The 23305-nt window shown below is 45.1% G+C and overlaps 1 protein-coding gene across 10 annotated transcripts in view; it reads right to left on the bottom strand.

Annotated features, from left to right (window-relative positions):
* The window catches only part of LOC118510105 (dual 3',5'-cyclic-AMP and -GMP phosphodiesterase 11), a 79568-nt gene that overhangs the window by 13198 nt on the left and 43065 nt on the right, over window positions 1-23305 (bottom strand). For 8 of the 10 annotated variants that reach the window (XM_036051567.1, XM_036051560.1, XM_036051570.1 and 5 more), the window contains 4 exons: window positions 6981-7572; window positions 4194-4425; window positions 3959-4101; window positions 780-930 (listed from right to left, as the gene is read on the bottom strand). In XM_036051567.1, the coding sequence (XP_035907460.1) occupies window positions 780-930; window positions 3959-4101; window positions 4194-4425; window positions 6981-7534 (1080 nt within the window). In that variant the 5' untranslated portion in view covers window positions 7535-7572. Of the gene's footprint in view, window positions 1-779; window positions 931-3958; window positions 4102-4193; window positions 4426-6980; window positions 7573-9818; window positions 10345-23305 lie in introns of all 10 variants that reach the window. The other 2 variants (XM_036051564.1, XM_036051565.1) reach the window with 2 other exon arrangements.

Below are 23305 nucleotides of genomic sequence, written 5' to 3'. Positions count from 1 at the left end.
ACACGCTCCATACTACGAATTTCTTTGCGTGAGAGCTCGGTACATTACCAACGGATTCAACGTATCTCTGTCAAGAACATGCCGAAAAGCTAGAGGTTAGCCAAACTCATCCTCTATTCATGAGCAACTACCTGGTGCGCTAGCACATTCGGTGCTAATTAAGCTAAAAAGAAGGAACAGTTGAATCACAAACCGATTGTGATCCCTTTTCCATTGTACGAAGCAAGACAATAAGCCAATAAATCTTTCATCACGTGCAACACTAAAAACCAAATCCGAAATAAAAGCCTCTGGTAGATTATTTTGTTCCTGACGTTCGTACCTGCCGCCCACCATCATCCGGTGGTAGTGCGGTTCGGTTTGCTGTTCGGGGACAAATGAATTCTTATTGAGTTCAGCAGTGCTAATAAATATTCCATGCCCGCCGTGAAACTGTTAGCCGAACCCCCAAAACCCTTGCACGGGGAAAGGTTGAATTGCTTGAACTTGCAAACAAAGACCTTCGCCACTAGCCGTGCGCACGGAGAGTATGGAGCCCGCGCGCCAACAGGTGGTTCTCGTCAGATTGTGTTAGTGGAGGGGGGTGTTGCTTTTGCTGGATTTAGAGATATATAGAGGAGCAGAAGTTGTGTTGTGTCTGCCCAACTAACCCAACCCCGTCCTTCCAACCGTCCAAACAACCCATCAATTATGCAGCAAAGGACATAATAAACAGCGCTACTTAAACTCTATCCCACTCTCTCTCTCTCTTCTCGTATTCTCTTGGATACGGTACTCACCTGGTAAGCATCCGGTATATTTACAGGTTCACCACTTTCGGCAACGTGTCCAGCGATGCCGGTGCCCCAGGCCACCTTCACCTCGTCCTGCTGTTCCATCTCCTCGAGCGTACTGTTAGAGCACACATCGAACAGTTTCGATACTAAGCATCTGCAAGAAAACGGAAATAAATCAGCGATGGTTTAAATGCACGGCCAGCAATTGGTAGCAACCCAATCAGGGAATCGGATTACAGGATCACCCCGGGCGGAATCATGCTCCAAGTGCTCTGGGTCAGGAAGGTTTCGTCGGATTGCATCGCTGCCCGCTGAATCTGACCGATGACCGATTCTACGCATTTCCGAACACGAAACGCACTCACACACGCTCCCATCACGCGGAACGGGCGGGGGGGATTAATAAATTATCGGCGGGAATCCTATCACCGCCTATTAGCCGCAAACCGGAAATTGAAAGCCATGACGGATCCCGCCATCGGCTACATCACCCGGGTTGCCATGCGGACACAGGTAAGTTCCGTGCTTTTTGCATGCGGTGCCAATTTATTATGCCAACCCACTGCTGAACCCCTGAACTCTGGCCGGCTTTGGGGAGCTTTCGATGCGTATGAATAAAATATATCCCTCCACCATACAAAGGGGATCGTTTTCGTGGCGGCCTTTCGGCAGATAATTTCAAATTTCGAGCGTGCAGAGCGATGGGACAACAACATTAAATCACTATCTTTCAATCTTCAGGCATCTGAGATTCGACCCAAAAGCACAGGACCCCCAACCCCACCTCGACTCCACCTAACGACCGTAGCCTCCCATCATTGTCTTGTGGTGTGTGCCTCCTCCGGGTAGGTGGCGTCGTTCTGTGCTTGCCAAATGAAAATTGATTACTTATGCTGCAAACATCACATTAATTATAATGAAACAAAGCCAACAAAACACCACCAGCTCGACGACCAGGTCGGCCAGAGTTTTCAGCGCTGTGTCACACACGATGTAGGGCGTAGGATTCGCCACATGTCATACGCTTGGCCTGCGGTACCCATCCATCCTACGGACGACGATGTGCTACTACCAACAAAAGCACTTAAAGGGAAAAACAAACACAGCACCGAGAATGCGTTTTGTGACGGAGTGCGATGCGAGAGGAAAAGTAAAAATCCATCACAATATCAAGGACTTCCTCCGGTGCTGGAGGGGGCCGGCCAGGCAGTTGTGGCTTGCAGCTACGGAACCAACAAACGACGGACCGTCGTTGTTTTCCGGCTGAAACAACGGAACCGAGTGGGCAAAAAAAAAATCCGCTGGCACTGCTGTACTATGGCGCGGTAATGGGAAAAAATTGTCTTGAATATATTTTCATTAGAGAGCAGCTGAGTACTTGACGGTTCACGTAAGGTTCATCACATATCGCATGATGGATTGTTTGTGCGCCCGAAAGCATGGTTGGAGCCATCGGTTTACGAAGAACCAAACCAACCTACCAACTGTCATGGATAAACGCCTTCCGGCCGCGTTTCCTACCACCTTCATACCGACACGAGGAATGTTGGGTGCCGTCGTCGCCGTAGTCTATTCTCGGCAGAGCTTGCAGTAATGAATTGAATTCCGCTCGAGTGTAGTATAATAGCGCCCAAACATTACGCCGAAAGCGCAGCACACGGTTAGAAATCAAATACAAATTGTCTCAAGTGGTGCACAGCAGCAGCCGGTGAGCATTTTCGGGCGAACGTTGTTGTTCCGGTAGCACCAAAAATATCCGACCATATTTCATCGGAATTCCGATCGAAATTAATTTAGCAGAAGATCATGGAAGGATTAGGTAAAATTGCCCGATATTGTAGGAGTATAAACGGATTTATTTTTAGTGTGTTCGAAATCATGGTTGGATAGCGAGGGTAATGCCTGTCGCCAGAGAAGAATGCAGGGTTTTCATCAGAAATTTGAAGTAAAATCATGAGGAGAAGAGGTTCAGTAACTCATTCAAACGGCTTTGAACGGGTATCAAATTGGACTGCTTCTCGAATGTCATGGCAAGCCAGTTAACCCAAGAAGAAATAGTAGATACCTAAAAATAGCTTTGCAAATATGTCCGATTTAGCAAGAAATTCAAATTTTCCAACGCTGGTTTATTAGCAGCAGCATACCCAAAGCATTCGATCGCGAGTTTCGAAAATCAACTGAAAGTTTTTTATGACACTTTCCAACATTATCCACAGCAAGTTCTGTAACAGCAATTTGTCGTGTTCGCGTCAGTAGCTCATATCTACGGTCCGGGTGTCATGTCCCTAAGACTTTTAATGCCCGTCCTTATGCCATTCCTGCCACTGAACTTGACACTTGGAACACTAATTAATGCACGCGACACATACCGAGCTAGCGCCAAAATGTGTCTTGTTGACAGGTGTGAGTTTTTCCTCGGAAGTAAGAAGCACACGCACGTGCTTCACCCCAAAAAACTTCCTTCACTGGTTCAACAAAAGGAGCAATGGCAGGTAACGTGGGCAAATTGATAGGCTCAGCAAATTTTCTGCTCGGTGCGCCGAGTATTTGTAAGAATATGCCCGAAAGTGTACAAAATAATGACGTATCTTCCCCCCCCGGCCACATTCGTTGGGTTTCCCTCGGTTCGTCGACGTAGCAGTAAACAAGTCACTTCGACCGAATACCCTTGATGGTTGCATGATTATATGTAATGAAACATAATCCGACCGCTAATTGATAAATGCATCGCAAGGAATTAGAAAGCACTTTTGCACCGACAAAAATAGCAATACCGGGAACGTGTACGAGCCAGCCGCCCGTGTGTTACTGGATCGCATTCTCGTGCACAACATAAACGAGCAAGGCAGCATCGCCGCAAGGCAACACACAAAGTCAGTCAACGTTCGTCGGTTCTCGGGTGGGTTCCGACGCGCGATGATGATGTTGGAAGTATCGACATCGAAATAAACCGGATAGACTTTCCAATTTATGCCTTCGGCAGAAGTCAATGTGATCGATCGCGCCCTCAAATAATAATATGTTTCGGTTCCGAAACCCGAATCAAAAGAACGGTTTTCGTCGGAAGCAGACATTTTCTTGCCGGTGTGGTTCCCAACTTGTTGGATAGTGTGGAGGGGGGGGGGGGGGTTTCGTTTGCGCTGCTAATGATATCCATCCGCCCCATCGATAATAATACGTACTTTTTGGTATTGTCGCCACCGCAGGTACTCTTGCCCTGCACCAGGAACAGTGAGCCACGATCGGCATTCAGCAGAATTGACACATTTTGCAGGATTTTGTGACACAGCGAGCGGACGTCGAGATCGTTGCAAATGTCCTTCACCTGAAAAGTTAGATTAGGATTAGTACGTTTAAGCTTCAGTATCACCCCCGTCCGGTCCCGGTGCGTGGGATTGGCCGAGCGACAGGACTTACCAGCTCGAATATGAGCTCCCGTTCATCGAGCTGTTTGAGCTCGTTGCGGGATAGGCGAAGTGGTCGCAGGTTGGCTCCACAGTACGCGACACCGTTCGGGCAGCACTGGGCACTGCCCGCCGCTGAGGATTCATTTTGTGGGCTTATGCTCAGGAACGTCGGTGTGCCGTCGATGGTGTTCACGATCGGTTTTAGCAGCCCACCCCGTTCGAACTCGTGGGCGGATATTTTTCTGCAATGGGAAAAAATCGAACGATAATAATGAATAAATAATTTCTAATTGTGTTCAATTACGGGGGAGAATCAACAATTGGTTTATCTGGCTTTCGCCAGTGTATCAAAAGCTGTTCTCCCATAATTTGATCAACTGCAGGTACGCCGCTTTTTGGTAATGGCTTACACGCTAATACAATTTCTGTGCGCTCAATTTCGCTGTCACTCACAGATATTGAAAGACTGCTGGAATAATACGGAACGCGCGTCCAACCCATCAATGCTGGTACATTAACATCAAAGGCCCAGGAGAGTTTATTGGTTTTTGCGCTACACCAAAAAAAGGATAATGCTATCGACCGTACAAACCATAGGCTTTGATTCTGTTTTTAGCAGTTTTCCAGGACTTTTTTCCCACCCCCCCATTTTCTACCCCTCCATTTTGGAACTGGTGCATCTTTTTGAACCGGATCCAACTCCACAAAGGGTTACATTCGTGTGGTTCGTAGGAGCGGAAAGAAAATGGGAGCAAAAACTGATGCATGATGCTTCCCGCTCCGTAGGCGTAATTGGTCTGTTGGAACTTAGCCAATGTCAAAATTTCGAAGTGCCTAGAGCGAACGGCGAAAAAAGTTCGATTCGCTTCTTCTACAGTTTCACGCAGAGAGTAAGAGCGAAAAAAAAAGACTTGAACCAGTGATTTCAATTAACCTTTATTGAAGGTGAAAGCATCGATTGTGGTTCGAGTTCGGTTGATGGTGGCCGTTTGTTCGTGGTTTCGTTGGTCGAAATCAAATGTTGCATGTACACGAAACAGAACAGACTCGAGGTTCGAGGTTGGTGACCCCCCCACGTAGGAGGGGGGTGAGTTCCGGTCACACAGGTTGCGCAGGTGGCAAGAAAAACATCATTTCACCCCGTTGGAACGGTCGCAGGGCAGATGGGCATCGCCCGTACAAGGCATCGTTAAGCCGGAAATAAAACCGATCCGATGGTGTAATTGGAGTGCCTCCTCACCCTGAGTTCCTTCCCGAAATGAAGAATTGAACCGCATCGGGTAGGGTGAACCAAGAAAAAAAAGCGAAAAAAGCGCAGGAACCAACGCGGCATACTGCAGATGGTTTATTAGTGACGCTAGCGCAATTGATGTATTGACGAGTTTCAATTAATTAGCATGCTTTAGGTCATTGCGGTCAACCCCCTTGTCGGCACGGGACTGTCGATGGGTTACCTTGCAATGCATTTTTCTTTATCCGTAATTGGCATGTTCTGGTGGTTTGGTTTTTCTGGAAAATTAATGTGCTTTTAGCACAGCATTCCCCTTATTACGTAGATGATTTACGGTTAACTAACTTACGGCAGGTAAACCGAACAACGCAATTCCTATACATAAACTTCGTTCTCGTCCGATAAATAAAATGTTTTTTTTTACTTTAAGTAGAAGTACTGAACAAAGATCCACAAGGATTGTTTCTGAACTCCGAATTTGGAGCTGTTCCGGAATTCTGTTTAAGTTGAAGGATTGCCTCCAGGAAGGAACTGGACACTGAGGCTCTTTCCTGACACTTGCCGAGGTAGAGTGGAATCTGTCCAGGAATTTCTGGACAGGAATATTTTAAACCGATGATGCTTCGACAAAGAAGGGACTAAAGTATTCGCCGAAAAATGCCGAAGAAATGCTAGTTCACCTTGAAAAGCGTCCAGCAGAAAGGTGCTACAGAGTAACTGAACTCTGGACGTGACGATGCTCTACTTAATCCTTAACAGATTTAACATAATTCTTGAAGTTGTTCAAGGACTATATCGAGAGCCAATATTTATCAATAAACGAAATATTTTTATCAAAATTTCCTCCAAGGCTAGATCTAAAGGTAAAAGATTGAGTTACAAGTTCAATTATGTAACAGCGTTTCTTGGACATGGATGACTATATTCAAATGCTTGCCATAGAATATCATGGCCAATTTCTAGAGCTTTTCCCACAGCTACCTCAGGAAAATGGTCCCTATATGGAAGAGGATCAGTATAATTCAGCTCTCATTCCCACTCTCCCACTTCTCCGATATCTCGACGAATTCGCGACTAACGCACACCATTTAGTACCTATTTTTTACCATCAAAGAGCTGTTACACACCGACCATGTGGTCCCTTTATGGACCACACACACGAGCTGTACACAACATGCGGAGATAGACACATGCATGGTTATGCGTTTCTCAGTTTTTTTTTGCTCGCTTCCTACTTTCACCATATAATGTAGACTCCCTGCTATCGCGAGGATTGTTGCTGATGAATATTCATCGCTACTAGCGGGCCCGGCTAGGGACCGCGAACTCGGACCCGGTTTCATTACACACACACCTCTATCCAAACTATGCTCCAACCGTAGGTAAAGATAGCTGTGTGCACCGTAGGATGGGTACGCGAAGGTCAGGGTTAGGTGCGTAACGAGTTTGATAAACATGCCGTTGCGATGGCGGCCCTTCGCTAGGTCAGAGCGAAGCTAGATAACTAATTTGTGGGTCGTGACCGGGAAGGTCATGTGGTGTTTGGGTGGGGCTTAAGATGCTTACCTGACGGGTGTTGTCGCGCCAGAGCCGCCGCGTGACGAGCTCGGTTGATTGGTGCCATGTGTCGGAGAGTCCACACTGTTGGCCGCCGTGGTCACCGGCGTTGCGTGTGAGACGAGCCATCCGTCCACCATGTTACGGGTCGCCTTACGAATGAAGTAATCCTGCACGAACTCGGGATTCTCGTCCAGCCACGACTCCATGCGGGCAAACTCGGCATCGTATCCACCGCCACCGCTTCCTCCCGGCTGTGAAGACCCCGACGATCCTCCGCTACTTCCCATCGCACTGCCCTGCATGCCTGCCTGCTGCAGCTGCTGCTGCTGGTGGTGATGATGGTGGTGGTGATGGTGATGATTGGAGGTGCTGTGGGCATGATGACTACTACTGCTGCTGCTGCTGCTGTTGCTATTTGCATGATGGCTGTGGTGGAGGTTGTGGTGCGGGTGATGGTGGTGGTGGTTGCTGTGTGGCGGTAGCTGTAGCGGCAGGGGGACACCAGCACGAGAGCCCAACGTAGCATCGAGCCCCACTGTGCCCCCCTGCTCGGTGGGCATTCTGCTCTGGGGCTCCTCTATGCTGCGCAAGTGCAGTCCTGTGGAAAGCGGTGCGAAAGAAGAAAAGCAAAACGGAAACCATCAATGTAAGTCTTAGCGCAACGCCACCACTGGACGAATTATTTAACTTGATTAAGCGATTTTCGGCAACCGGCAAACCGTTGGATATTGTTGGGACAAACAAGATAAGCGCGCGAGGCGAGGATGCGCCCGCGTTCAAGTGTAATGTGTATGATGAATGTGTTTTGTGGGAAAGCGTGACACCAACTTCGGACCGGAGAAGAAAGTCTTACAGCCAGTTGGTTTATTAGATAATATGCAAAAAATTGGACTGGAAAAACTGTACTGGAAAAAAATGAAAATATTTTGTGACAAATAAATTTAAAGTAAATATATCCTCCATTCAGTTGGTCTTCTATTTTGGTAGGTGCTTGAAACGTCTTTTTGAAGTTATTTAAAATCGAGTAACAACATTTTTGTTAGAAATAAATAAAAAAAAGTGTGGGAACCACTAGATATAATGAATGTTTGAATAATTCACTGACAAAGTCATAGATTTTCAATCATTCTTATATTCTGAGAGACTCGAGCTAAAATATTGCAAAGCTAGAATTACATCAAGGAGTTAAATGGAGGCCTATAGTCTCTCTCTTTCTCTCTCTTCTTGGCCTGGCGACCTCTTAGGTTATTAGGAGTAGGATATGAGTCCAATAAAGTAACACTTATTTTTCGTAGATAATGATAGGTGCTGAGTATTCTCAAAGAGACTCAAGCAACAAGTGGCTCTACACGAACGAGCCATTACATGTCCTTAGATATTTTGCATTTGCTTAAAGTTGAGGTGAATTTTAAATACCCGGGCGCATTGCATATCTAAAAAGACAAATATACAAGGATTGGTAGGATCTAGCGTTGTTTAAATAAATTTTCTCAACTTGTTTTAACAACTTATCTTAGCACAATTTCTTGTTCCGAACATTAAACGTTCTTTTCCGACGAAATTGTTCAGCGTTCTCCTTGCGAACAAAAAAAAAAAATCTGAACAGCTTTAAAACATACTTCGGTTGAAAGTTCTTGCCTGTAACGTGAACCTTCGTCGCTCTGCACGCTCTCGTACATAATGTCTTGTCAAACGCAACCAACTCGAAGCCTCGACACTGCCTGGGAAGCGAAGAAATGCCTTATCATCTGAATCAACAAAGTTTCAACCTTTTGTCGTTTCAGGACGCTTGTCCGTCAGTTGTGAGCGAAAAACATGGCGCTGGTGAAACACTAGCCCGACAACTGAAATAACGGAACTGTTGCCAGCATAATGTTTTGTTTCATGGTTTAGACCATTTGCATACCGGCTTCGTCTGTTCCCGGGTGGGAGCTTTCGGCAGTGCTACGCATCACCACCGCTAAGGGGCAAACTCACCCTCACCGATGGAATCCCATGCCGTTGGGAAAATCATTTTGCAAAAGATCAATGGAATGCAAACGTGTGCGTCTAAAGCACCATATCCACTTTCAAAGTTCGAGTTACCTGCGGATGGAGCTGCGCGGTGAAGCTACCAGTACTGTGGGCGGGAAAATACAGTGTCTGCCAGCTCAGGTAAGCTCGTTCGGGTGGTTTACGAGTAGCCGAAAACTAAATCGGCAATGTGGGCGATTTCATGTTTCACCGCCCATCTTTACAACGCTCCCTAACCAGCAAGCAGGACAGCATTTTATGCCAGCAGCAACAACGAAAAAAAAAAAACACCAACCGTGACCAAAATGATTTTGGAAGGATCAAATTTAGTCCTACCGATAAAGTATCGTAGCGAGATTATTTGTGGTTCGTTATGAAGAGCTCCAAGAAAATATTGGGAAATATGACCATCTCGCGTTTCGAACGCAATTCCCTTTCACGAGAGCTGTACCACCTTGCGGCGGCAAAGTTACCACACCGAAGGAATGTAATTTATTATCATTTGCGACTTGGACCAGCCAAGTCATGCTGGGCATTAGCGGGAAGGCTCTTAGCGCGCCACTTGCATGCCATTGCATTCTCAAAAGGCAAAAGTCAGTACCATGACCATGCAAGGACGTGTTTTTCTCCCAATTCAGGTGGTTCGCCCATTCGCTTGTAACTCCCTTTTTTGGCAGAATCCATGGTACGAACTTTGGCGAGCAAACCGTTACGACGCTTTATCTGTTCGAAGGCTACCGCCACGGACGGGAAGAAACTGTCACGGAAAATGTGGTCGCGGTAACAAACGGGCTGTGGCTGTACGATAGTGTAAAGATTAGCGGAAATTACCTTGCTTGTTTCGCTTGTAACGACAACCATTGAAACGACACATGCTAGTGCTCTGGCCCATCAGGGCCCCCCGTTCCGGTGCTGGCAGGAAGCGGGCTCCGTTTCCGGCACTATTTTCCAATAAACGCACTCACTGGCGGACGCCGTGCCCGGTCGATGATGCTGCCGTTGCCACTGGACCGCCAAACCGGACCGACAGCGCCCCACCCGTCGACGATCGGCGCCGTGGGGAAGGAGCAGTTTCTGTCCGACGGACGGACCACAACCACCACCACCACCACCGCTGGTACTACTTCCTTCACTTTCGCGCTGTTTGCTAGCAGTGTTCGGTGCGGTGCGGAAGCAGTGGCACTTCATTTTACCCACACATGCGACGCGCGGTCATGGAACACGGTGTTTGGGGGGATGGAAGGGCACTCGTGGGTCGGGAGGAGGTAGGGCGTATCACCTGGATTTTCGTACACTTTTTTGCGCTTTTCACTGTCGACCGCACGATAAGGCCGAGAATTAGTTCTTGCTGTAATGACTTTTATTTAACTTTTGCATGAGTATGGCGTAGTGTGTGTTCGATTGTGGTGCGGTAGGAAAAATAAAAACAAGGACGAGACAAACAAAATAACACTTCTGCGCAGAGTTGTGGCGAAAGTTTTGATGCGAAAAAAGGGCAAGTGTCAGCTACACTTACAAACGTTGTTCGAACGTACTACACAAGTCATACCAGTACGAATATATTCAAAGAAGTGCTATTGGATTGGATGTACAAATAAATTTAAGTGAAGTTTTTTTTCCCCCATAGCATTTGAAGCATTTTCCTCTGAATCAGAGTCTGTCAGAAAATAAAATTGTTCCCATCTTTCTGGTGTTATACTAATTCTGGACCAACACAAAATTTTCCTCTTTTGATCCTAGGTCGAATCAACCCCGTTTGCGATTCTTTCCACTCAAAAGAACGTTTGCAAGTATAATAAAGTGATAGGAAAATTCAAGTCTGGGCTATCATGCAAGGAGTTAGAATTTCACACTATTTATTCTTCAGAATGGTGCCGAGTTTTACAGGGGAGTTCCTGGAATCAAATCTCATCCGGATTGTCCCTTGAAGTGAGAACTGTCTCTCTAACTACGTGGCATCAATAAGTATAGTAAGACTTTATATGACTGTGCATGACCTAGTAAATCGTTAGACCAAGAAGAACATTCTTGAAAGAGTTTCTGACCATGACAAAACCATGAAAATGTCAGAAAGCATTTGCGTGAAAAAAACGACTGACTCTAGCGTCTAGTTTTACATTATGGTTGTTTTGCCGTCAATACTCGCTTGAAACGAATTTATTCGAGTTGGATAAGGCTCATTGCTAATGCTTTGATCACTCGGAGTTCGTGGATCTGATCCCACTATATGCAGAGTTTGAATTTCTATGCGAGAATATATCGCTTGTGGTGGTTGTCGCGAGCTAGAATCATCTACACCAACATCTAAATGTCGTCAGCAGTGACAATAGAATAAATGAAATTTTTCTTTTCGTGCCGCGTCAGCAATTTCTCGGATATTCAATATCGCCGTTCTATGCCTTTCGGCTTCAATTCCTACTGTATCCGATTTCCAGTTTTTAGGAAAAATCTTATTGTTTTTCGCTGAAAGGACACGGTTTTCAATTTTTTCTTCAGAAAATTAAACGTCGCAGAAAAAAGGCTTCTTATTTTACTACCTATTTGCCGAAACAGGCTATAATATAGTATTGCTTACGACTGAATAACAAGACTGCACAAGAGTCATCTCTCATAAAAGGCCACTAAAAGCTGGAAATTTACTTATCGCTCCCATAAATTTGCTAAGCAATTGGATACAAATAGATTAATTCACAAGGCGCACTTTGCTGGTGTCGTCCATTCGTGTTTCACACGTATTATCGGCAAGTAGATTAATAATTATGATTAAGGTAAAACTTTCAAATATCACCCTAAATAACGCTCCGTCCACTTGAAGAAGAAAACATGATGTAACCCTTCTGAGCGATGCGAGAAACGACCGTTTTTTCTTGCCCAATCATTACTTGTAAAACATGACCATCATTCTCAATTTCACCGTCGGACCCATCGGACAACGGCGAAGCGAAGGTGAACTGTGGCGGTAGTTACTGTTTCCACCGTTTGCATTTTTTCAACCGTCCGACATGACAGCCAGCACTTGCCGAGCGGTGCGAATTGATAGTCCACCAGCACGCGATGCATTACCTCCTTTAATGGAGCTTAATGGAGACGCCTGGTGGCGGACAGCCGTCCGATAAGGATTGGCATTCGAATAACACCGGTTGGTACAAAGCTAGCAAGCCCTGCCCTTAAAAAGTAGTTGAAATTGTCAAAACATTCTACTGCTGCCTGGGCTGGGTAATGGATCGACAAACTACTGATTGCGTTTGCGTGATCGATACTTAAATTTTCCATTTATGATGGTGCGTCCCCAAAAATTCCATCGAACACAGTATTATGTGACGCCGGTGGTGGGCTAGCTGCGCTAAAGTAAATAGTAGATTGCTTCCCTGAAAACGGCGACTCGAAACACCATTAACGCTGTGATGGGGGCGCCCCAATGGCCGAACCTCATCCTCCTTCGAATGACTTGGAAACATTACACAGTTTTACTTCTTGTTGTTTTTTTTTGCGCTAACAGCAATCTGCAGCTATTGCAACGCGGCGATGATCTCGCACTTTGTTTCATTAGTATGCGGTCCGTTTCCGCGAATGGGGAAGGTACCCCTCGGACGCCTTCCACTTTATCCACCCGGCCTCGTAACAGGACGAGAAGGGCATGCGAGTTCGTCTGCGGTTCGCAATGCGAATGATGGTGGCGGCGGATGAGTTTTGAAAGTGAAATTCCACCCAAGCTGGTGGCCACCGATGATGATGGTGGACGCGCATCGATCCATTGTGCGGGTGGTCTCGCCTTGATGTTGACGCTGCTGTGTCTGTTTCTTTCTTCTTGTTCAGTTTCTTCCCTTTTTTTCTTCCGCCCCCCCTACTGCCCGGCTAAGCAATAATCTCAATGAGTGGATTGGTTTGGAGAAAAACGGCGAATGGAATATGTAATTCGTGGAAAAGCTCGCCCGCCAACCGACACATGGGTGAAGCCTTTCGTTTAATCAGTGCGCGGTGATGCGGGATGCGGAGAATCAATTTGATCCAATAGCATTGATGACACACAGCTAAGATCTTCATCTGCTGATGATTAAATTGTTTGAACAGCGGTTGAACGGGTCGGTAAAACGGTTGGTCCGAATCAAACAGCTTCCCGGGAACGCATGGGCGATGGTGGGCATGGTATGTGATAAATGTGCAGGATAAGCAGCAAGCAATCAAAGCCAAGAACTAAGATGTAGCGGAACAGTGGAACAAATCCTTCTAATATATACGGAAACGATCTGAGAAAACATAGCAAAAAGGACGAATAAGCTGAAAGATAGTTGAGCCTTCCTCCTTTTTATTTGGAAACACGTTTCAATTTTTCACGGAAATGGGATGTTAGACAACCATTTATTTATAGTGTTGGAGCAGAGAGAGCACACAGCACACGAGCCCGACTATCTAACTAAGGGTAAGTAATAATTCAACCAAGCCAGAAATTAAAGTCTGAGATATTCTGAGGCATTTAATGTACAGAAGAGACAGAAGATATGTGTTGTAACTTTCAACTGTATAAAACGTTTAACTCGTTAGTATCCTATTCATGAGAGGACCAAAATGCTTCTGATACCCCGGAGTAGCTACCGAAGAACATCAGGAAGATGGGTTAAACTGATGTAAATATGTAAAAATATGTAAAGAGCTTAATTTCCTAATTATTTCCATCACTGTTCCTCTTAAATTTAATTAACAGTCAAAAGCATTCAACCTCAAAGACACTCAAGGGACACTCGTTTGCAAAAAGCACAAGCATTTTGCTACAGATAATTGGAAAAGCGGAACATCGAATTGATCTCATCTGATCATCAATTTACATAAAATCAATAAGTTTGCAGCTTGCAGGATGGTCGATACACGTCGACAACACAATTAGCAATAATTTGTTGCACTCTGTCTACTGAAAAACACATCAACGACCAAGATTCTCAGCTACATGAAGATGAGAAAGCACCCAGACGTTTCTTCTACCATTAGAAGCAACATTTTATCATGCAAACTCCTTTGCTCGTGCTCCTTCAGCGTGGACCGGCGACAATGATGAATCGGCACATTGCCTTAACCCTATCGAATGTACGCACGTGCGATCAGAAACAAGGAAGAAAGCTATAGATTATAATTTGTTTTCCACGTTGTGCTGCCATTGCCCCGCGCAAGGGCACGTGCCCGATTTTGGTCACGATCAAAGTTTCGTATCGGAAAACCCCACGCCAAAAAGGGGAAAAAAGAAATCTCAACGAGCTTTCTTGGTCGTACACCACAAAGACATCCAAAATGTGTGCTGTACATTGCAACGGAATGATGTCGCTCACCATGGTGACCGATTGACCACGAAATCATTCGTCACGACCAGGCGCGCGGACTTCGCGCAATGCACCGTTTGCCTGCTGCAGTGGGAGGACCCGTCGGAACAGAGAATGGATAACAAATAACCATGAACATCGGGCCAGGAATTCCATCGTTGTTGTTATGTGGGCAGCGAGCGAGCGTCGAGGAGAAAGCAAAAAACTGGGTATAAACAACAAAGAGGACATGCCATGTGCGCTAGGGACCTCTGGTAGGAGAGCACGGAACACAAGAAAAAAAACCTTGCGGTTACGTTTGTGAGCTTCACTGCTATTATTGTTGTAGAAACCAGATGCAGGAATTCAGTGCGACATCTCGGAGTGGTGGTTATATCGCCCCCCCCCCCCCCCCCATCGGGAACAATGCGCAATGAAGACGTTCCTCTAACCACGGGCAGCGTGGCACACAAAAATGTGGAGCAAAGTGAGACGATAGTTCCATTCCCTCGGTTCAGGACTGGGTGACCTTAGGATCAGAGTGTCGCTCGTGATGATGATGATGATGCTGTCCTTTTTCTCGATTTGCCACCGATCCGATGATAAAGTTGTTTGTCTGTGTGCTGTAGTTTTCCTCGCATCACATTCACCATCGATTCGATGATGCATCTCCCGGGAGGGAGTCAACAGACAAAACAATCATTTCATCAATCTCGATAACTTTGCAGAAGTTGAACCTAATCGTCGGCACTAGAGATGATGTGCAGCAGTAAGATATGTAGGATAATTTTGCAATAAATATCAGTAATCGTGATCTGTCGAGGCAAGTTTTGCCCACGTCTATGCTAGCGTGGAAAGCAACTTTGGCTGATGTAAATCCTTTTTTTAGGGAATGCTACAAAAAGCAGTGTTGGCGTGTGACTCAAGATGTGCATTAGGAAAATTGCTTGTAAACCATCATCGCCGCACGAGAACTTTTGTTTTTCTGCTCAATAGACGCGAAACAAGCTGACGGAATGGCGTTATAAGCGGAATCCAAACACAAAAGACGTTCCATGGAAGACTGTCAGAATATGGCATGATGACTGGCATGTAACGTAGGTTCCGATGGGCTTTATGCTGACTTTTTTTTTCTCTTGTATACCCCCCACAACTAAGTGAACACTGGGATTAATTGTTAATATAAGGTAGTTTGTTTGAGGATCCGTATCTTTATCAGGATTCTAAATAAAGATTGAAATCTGATGAATACGACATTGGGGCATTAAAGCGGCCCTTTTGGAAGACACGACAACGGCGCAAGTTCTCACATGATAAGACCGGAGTTCAAAGACCATCAGGGTCGTTCTTCCGTTGTGAGGAATATCTTTCTTCTTTCTTGGCAATACAACCTCGAAAGGTCTCAAGGCAGTCTCCGGATGGGATTTGGACCCCGGTCTTGCTGTGTGAGACCGGCGCCGTTATCGCATCTGCCGTCGGACCGCTCCTGTGAACCTAGTTGGCTAGAAATGGCAGGCATGTCTTAAGAGGTCGTTAAGTCAAGAAGAAGAATAACTACACCTCTTCAAGTTCAAACACACCCTTACAAGATGATAGGGAGCGTAACGATCGATCCTTATGAGATTCGATTCTTCGACCTATAACGTGCTATTATTTGAACATTTATAATACAGGGTCGTTAAGGCTTCTTTGTCTCGTAGCGCCACAACATATGTTACGAAGAGAGCACTCAGTCACCTAATGTGTTGTGACTCTAACTGAAAATGCTAAGTCTTCTCTTCTTCTTTCTAGGCCTAACGACCTCTTAGGCCATGCCTGTCGTGTCTGGCTTACTAGACTTATTGATACTGCGTAGTTGGATAGTCAATTCCCGCTGTGAGGGAACGGTTCAGATGAGATTTGAACCCCGGCCATGCCGTGTGAAGACGTTGTCGCATCTACCACAGGGCCGCCCCTACATGCTATGTCAAATATAGAATTTATTTATATTTTTTATCATAAATCATACTTTTATATTAAAATTTAGGTAGAAAAATTCAGTTTTTTTCATCAATCAGTCAAAGTAATGTTACAAGAGCAACAGTCAGTGATCGATTATAATTTTATCATGCTCTGATTTAAATGTTATAAAAAAAACATACTTGGAAGTCTCTAATGCGTCAAGCAATTGAACATCCTCGTTGATGTACGCTACTGACACAGCCTTCCCCACAGCTTCACCCAAACGATGTGTCCACGTTACAAAGTGTTTTAATAAAACCGACAGCCAATAACGACTGTAAAGTCATTCTAAAAACCGGATCAATTCCCAAAGCGGCAAAGGAGCCGAGCCCCTCGCGGTAAGAAAAGCACACCAAGGACTTCCCATCCACGTCCCATGGAGTGGCTAGGGATTATTTATAGCCAACAATAAATCAATCATTCGATCGCGCGCTCCATTGGTCCAACGGGAGCCACGGATCTGGTCTGCGATGCCGTGTGGCTTTGCGGAAAACGATAGAGTTATCGGTTGAGCACTTGTTCGCGAAAGGTGAAGAAATCATCCCGCAGCCTAAAAGGGAAAGTAAAAACGTCTTCCAGTGAACGAAGACGCTAGACGCGCTCTTTGCCATGGCATCGCCCAACAAAGAACTGAAGGCACACAAACAAAAAAAAACCCAACAAAGGCCCGGTGCGTTATGGCGAAGAAAGCAAGGGAAATTTTCCTCATAAAAGTAGCAGGAGACAAAAGTTAATTTTTCCCTTACCACGGGGTGCGCGCCAAGTTTTCCTAGAAACAATTTCCACTCCGCAAACCGTTACTGGCAAGATGTTGTTCCTCTCCCTTTCTCCCTCTCTCTCTCTCTGCTTCTTGCGCTCGGTGTGTGCATTCGCTGGATAATTAATCTTCAAATGATGATGTCTCCTACAGGCCGGGGCGTGTGGGCCAGGATCGAAGACAACACGATCTTGGACTCCGAGAGCAGGGGAGAGCCGCCTCTTGGTGCGCGTTCTTCGGCGGTAGCCAATTCCATCAGCAAACACGGTCGTGTGCGGCTGCGGCACTGACAAGACGAGTGATAAATTGTTGTCGAGCAAAAGTTTATCTTCTCGCACCCGCGCGTTCCTGCAGCAGCAGCAGCAGGAGTTTTCCTAGGGTGCCTGTATTGTGGGTGTGCTTTTGCTTTGGCTAAATGAGGGAAGAAAATCGTCAATCACAATGACTACGGCAACAATCCATTTGTGAAGGAGGCTTTTTCTTCGCTGGTTTGGGCTAAAGCATAACAGGAAAAACCAATGCACACACGTGGCTGCTCGGGACGGAAGGTTAAACATTCTTTAAAACTGTGCAAATGGCGTGGGAAATGTTCGAAGAAGCAAAAGAAAAACATACAAGAAAACAAATTTAAGTAAACGTACAACCTTTATACTCATTTCTGTACCATGAATTTCATAAATATCAAGTTTCTATCGGAAGAACTTACAACAAGGTTTGTTTCGAGAGGTAATCTCAGCCGCACAAGTTCGATACTCTGACCAACGTAAATCAAGTTAGCAATTTCCCAGACTGAGGGCTGAGTAGTCGAAGACCGGAGACCGGACAAATTATCAGAAGGGGAAAAGTTAAGCATTTTCAATCTCATCATGATTATCTCCCCAAATCTCTACTGAAAGGAGAGTTGTAGCGCGAAAAACACCTTGACAGATATTACTTGATATTTAACGCTTCAATAATTAATCATTGTGCCGAAGTTTTTAATCCCGTTTAATGCAATTTGGTATTTTATGAATTTTCTGTATAGTTGGAAAGTCCCTTAAATTTTTTATTAAATATTGACCCCTTACTCTAACAACCGAGAACATCCTGATGAGATTCTCTCAAAATAAAACACGATTGACGGTTGAAACTTTCCGGTAGAACAACGTTTCCTTCACAGCGCCTCGACATCTCGAAATAGCATGCTGCTGCGAGAAGTTTGATTTGAGACGAAGACAAATTGAATAACGGAAAAATGTGCTTTACTAAACAACATCAGCTTCACGATAAATATCATCAGGCTCTTCATCATCAGCGTCACCATCACGCTCGGAACAGCTGCCGTTCTTCACCGTCTTCGACAACGTTGTTATTGTCGGCGTTTTGGTTCCGTTGTCATCTTGCCCTCATGCGCCCGGTACTGGAGGCAGCGATTTTCTGGGAATGCAAGACGTCCACCATCTTTGTCACCATCGCCCGTCGACAGCAGCTACAGCGTAAGGTTAATTTTCCAGAACAATCTCAGTGCGATCGCGGACTGCCCACACAGAGGCAGGGGGACAGGGTCCCTACGACCATTTGCGCACAATGGAGGCGGGTGGAGGTTGGCTGGACACGCTTTAAATGTTTCCATTTTCCACCCGCTGAACCGTATTTGGGTCCGATATCTGGACGGGCTTTGTTTCAGCTTTTCGCCGAAAAAAACAATCGAATGAAAATTCAATAAATTTCCAACTAAAACAGTAACGCATCGTTCAGGTGGCTCGTGCTTTCCTATCGGGTCCCTAAATGCATCCGGATTCGGTGGAACAGTGAGCGACATGCGGATGAAGCTATAGTTATGGCAAACAGTCATCTCGGATGAACTTGGAAAACTTTTCCAATCTGGCAACGGAAGCGAATGCTGGAAACGATTGTGAAATTGCACACGCAGCAATCGGAAGAATAATATTTGCAGCGAGAGTTGCATTGGATTTTTATTTTGGGAGGTTAAAATAAAAAGACTTTCACATGAATTGCAATTAAAAGTAAGACCGAATAAATGTTTGCCCGATTAAGAAGGAAAAGAAGTGTGCATATTTTAATAGCATTAGCCAAGGCTTTTAATACAAGGCAATTGTGGTTTAATAAGAACATTATGAGAAGGTGACGTTCTCGACGCCGTATCACAGATCGTATCAGAGAGTCATCACTTTGACACTACTCTCGACAAAACTGTTCAAAACCTTGCCTAATCTTCAACGCAAATCAAACCTTGTTGGTTGGATATTGGTAATGCAAAAGAAAACCCCCACCCCACCGGCAAAGAATCCCTAATCAGGATTGAAAAATCGCCAAGACACACACAGCTGTGTGCGGTGGTACATTGAGGTCACTCTGCACTGGCAGCAGCGCCGTACAGCGGCCATTGTTTTTTTTTGCCTTTCTCGTCGTCGAAACCGAAAACGAGCCCTGGCGAATGTCCCGTACGGGAAACGGACGATGTCAGGCCCGTGGTCCATTTTGTCCACCGCATTACGGCAGCTTACCGATGGAGACCACTTGAGTAATTGGGGCACATTTGTGTGCGACATTTCAGCTAATGTTGCTGAAAAAGTGAGTCACATTTACAACTTTCGGCGCGGCATTCGGTGGGGGGGGGGGGGGGGGGGGGAGGGGGGACGGATCAATCTTCGGACAAGGTTTAGGGCGATGATCCCAATGCGGTGTATCTTGGTCGTGAAAAATGGTCATCGGTGCGGATGGTCGGAGCTTGTGAAGAAGCAGAACAGCATGGGCCTACCAATTTTTGTTTTTGATTGCTGGCAACACTGGGTGTAGTCACAAATTTGAGCAGAACCCAACTAAAAGTCAAATATGTCAAAGTTTAACCGTAAGTCCTCGAGGGATGATGGGATTTGCATATGTTGTTGCAATGATTTGTCTTGGGTTTTTGTTTGGTTCTGACGTAGAATAAGTTGGTAAAAGCTTCAGAAAAACTTTATCCCACCAAAGATATGTAAAATCGTGAACATATTATGAAGATGTCTTGAACATATGATATTAAGAAGACAACAGTAGAAAGCACAAGATGAGCTTAACAGAAACATAATTACTGAGTCACAAAGGTAATCCCTGCAGGTCTCCGAGTCCACAAGTTTGTTCGCTTCTACCCGAAGTCTGTATTTTTTACCAAAGCTTTTTATTTAAAATATGCACCAAGTTTCCCGGCTAATAAAAGCACCCCCGTATATCTCAGTGAAGCATAATCGAAGGATAAGCAATTAAAGGGCCAGTCTGCTTCAGGCGACCGCACATTGTCAGATGCATGCACAGCACAAGAAATAAGTTAATAAACCACGCAAAATACCGTTCGCAACGGCATAGGTGCGGAACATGTGCCATGTACAGTGCAGAAGCACACGCGGAAAACGCACCATCACAGCACCCGCTTTTTGTGCCGCTCGTAGACTCTCCTGTGCGTTGTAATCGTGACCATAATACGTACGGTGGGGAAGGTGGGCTAGGAAGCTCTAGCTACCGTGAAGTACCACCACAACCGCGTCGAAAGCTTTTAATTATATCCGCTGCTTAAACTGCGTGAACTTTGTCTGCTCTCGTATCGTAGGAAACGCATCAAGGGATGCGCTACTCGAAGCAGCAGAACACCATGTCTGCTATCTTTATCAAAAAAAAAAGGGTTGTAAAATTCAATTTTGCGACGAAATCGCCCAAGAAAATCTCTTCAAAGGTTTCACCGGTATCAAACACACACACACACACATGTTGGAGGGATAGTGTAAGGGCTGAAGATGCGTCCTACCATTCTGGCCTATTTGCACTCTTAAAAAGTTTACGGCTAAATTGGATGAAAATTGGATTTTCATACAAAGGAGAGCAAGGTAGTTCTAGTGTATGCAACCTAATCTTCTGGAAGTCTATCGAAATAGATAGAAAACGTTTGCTAAACGAATTATACAGAAAGCTTTTAGACTGTGGGTGAATGGAATTTTTAAAATGGTTTGTTTTATTTTTAGCCTATCGAGCTAGTTGAAAGTGGCCAAACGCACCTCAAATAACATTTTTCGTGTTATCATGAAAACTCTGCGAAAGAGATTTTTTAAAACGAGAAATTCTACTCAATTAAAAAAAAATTTATTACACTTTTACCAAGTAATTTATGGTCAGGGATCAAAGCTAAAAAAATACAAAAGCTCACGTTTTCCACTTATTCAGACATGATGGATGGGCCATTTTTTTCAAACGATACCTGACATCACTTAAAACTCAACCCACTCCCTCCTCCTGGACGTCATCATACTGGGCATTTTATTTTTGCCTATCAAATTGAATATTTCTACTACAAAAATAATTAAAAGAAAAACACCAAAAGTACAACAATATTGCATCCTCCACACCGGAGAGTCCACTGACGTCGGAGTTGACGTAACAACGCGAACATCATCCAACACCATCCATAACACCGTGATGAGAGATGCACTCGATATCCACGACGAAAAAAAAAACAAAAGCGGGAGCGACGAAAAAATGGGAAATGGCGGGGTAGGAAAACTATACTATCGCCATTAATCGACCTCGAACGTTGGCGGCAACGTAGGCTAAAATTAGAAGCAAATATGTCGCGCAAAGTTCGCTCAACTTTCGATCGGATGCGATTCCATTCACTAGGTTTTGTCCCCTAGCTGACTCTTCCTTCCTTTACTGGCGTCGTTCCGCGTGCAAGGGTTTGGGGGGGTATATACAATCTTTCTCGATTTTCCCTGACGTTACTTGATACCTGACGTAGCTCTGCCATTTTATAATCGCTCACACTCGGAAGCGTTCCGGTACCGAGTGTGTGCCCGATTGTTTCCCCCTTCCCGTTCGGGATATTTGTAACCCGGGTCGACAGAGATGTTTTTAATCGCATTTACACACGGCGAACGAGCGGATACGTTTTGTAGCGAACTTTCGGAGCTAAACTAATTTCAACTCAGTCTTCTACGTTTACCGGATGAAGCTATCGCAGCCGGAGCGAGAGAAAGAAAAAAAAAACGCTGCTAACTAAATAAATGTCTAAAGAGATCCACTTTTTCCCATTTTCCACCTTCCGCACTTTTTTTTTGACAGAATAGATGCTAGCAGGACAGGCAGGCAACCCACACCGACCCGGTTCTGTGCAGTACACAACAATTACTTTCCTTTTGCTTTGCAAAACGGTTCTAACCCCTTTTTGCTATCGTAAAGCTGGTTAAATACACCAACTTGAGCTTCCGGTTTCCATTCCAATCCCATCCCCATTGCTACTGCTGACCGTGAACCAGAAGTAGAATAAATAAAACAATAATTTATACCGACACAAACGAACGGTCGGTTGACGGTGGACGGAGTTTTGCCGCTTGGTTGTGCGCACCTGAGAGAAGCCATAATTTAGGCTGACAGACTGCTGTTCCAGGACATCGTCGTCGGTGGGCAACATCAACGGTGAGGCAATTAGGCGAATGAGTGCGAGAGAGTAAGTTTAACTGATGGTTTCTCAAACGGTCCCATTTACGATGTATACCGGTGTAAAAGGCTGTCTCTGCGGTAGACATGAAAGGTGGGGTTTTGACTGTTGCCTTCCGCTTCCTGCCAGTTCCTGGCCCGAGTACCCATCTTCTTCAGCTGGAGATGATTAAATTAAATGTGACATACAACCAACAAGATTCCTATTGAGTAGATGTATTGGAGGATGTAATGGGTAACACACTCGGAGAAAGAAGAGGGCAGTTAGGGAGGGGGGTGGGGGGAGTCGTTTACTTCGGGATGGGATTATGATACAAGTAGAGAAACTCTGGCCGCATCAGGGCGGCCAGATGAGCCCAGAAAGTTGTAGCTAATTAAATTTTCTTCCAACCCTGCGGTTGGCAATTGTTGGCATTGTAATTGAATTGCTGTACAGGCTTAAAACTTCTATCAGACAGAGATCGGAGAGATTATAGTATTGGAAACTGTCATCTGTCATTTGAGTCATTATTGGGGTAGAATAAATATTCAGCATTCAGTCGTAATTTCGAACTAATAAAAACACGAAGTATTCCCAGTTCTCTAGTTTGTTCTTGTAGGGTTCTGGCCTCAAGAAGAGTCTATTTATAAAAACTAAGCAAATGAGAAATTATCCAGGTTCAAAATACAGCTCCAATTCTTCCAATATAATATCGCCCCGGTTTGCCAAAACTTAACGATAACAGATAAGCGTCAGTCCCCGTTTCTGGAGGTTAGCGTAGAGTATCTTAAAATGTTTAATAACTCTCCAAACTTTCACCCACACCGCT

Source organism: Anopheles stephensi, chromosome 3 (genome assembly GCF_013141755.1).
Source record: "Anopheles stephensi strain Indian chromosome 3, UCI_ANSTEP_V1.0, whole genome shotgun sequence".
Taxonomy (NCBI): Eukaryota; Metazoa; Arthropoda; class Insecta; order Diptera; family Culicidae; genus Anopheles; species Anopheles stephensi.
Note: the sequence above shows the minus strand (reverse complement) of the source record. Positions and strands in the feature narration are given on the sequence as shown.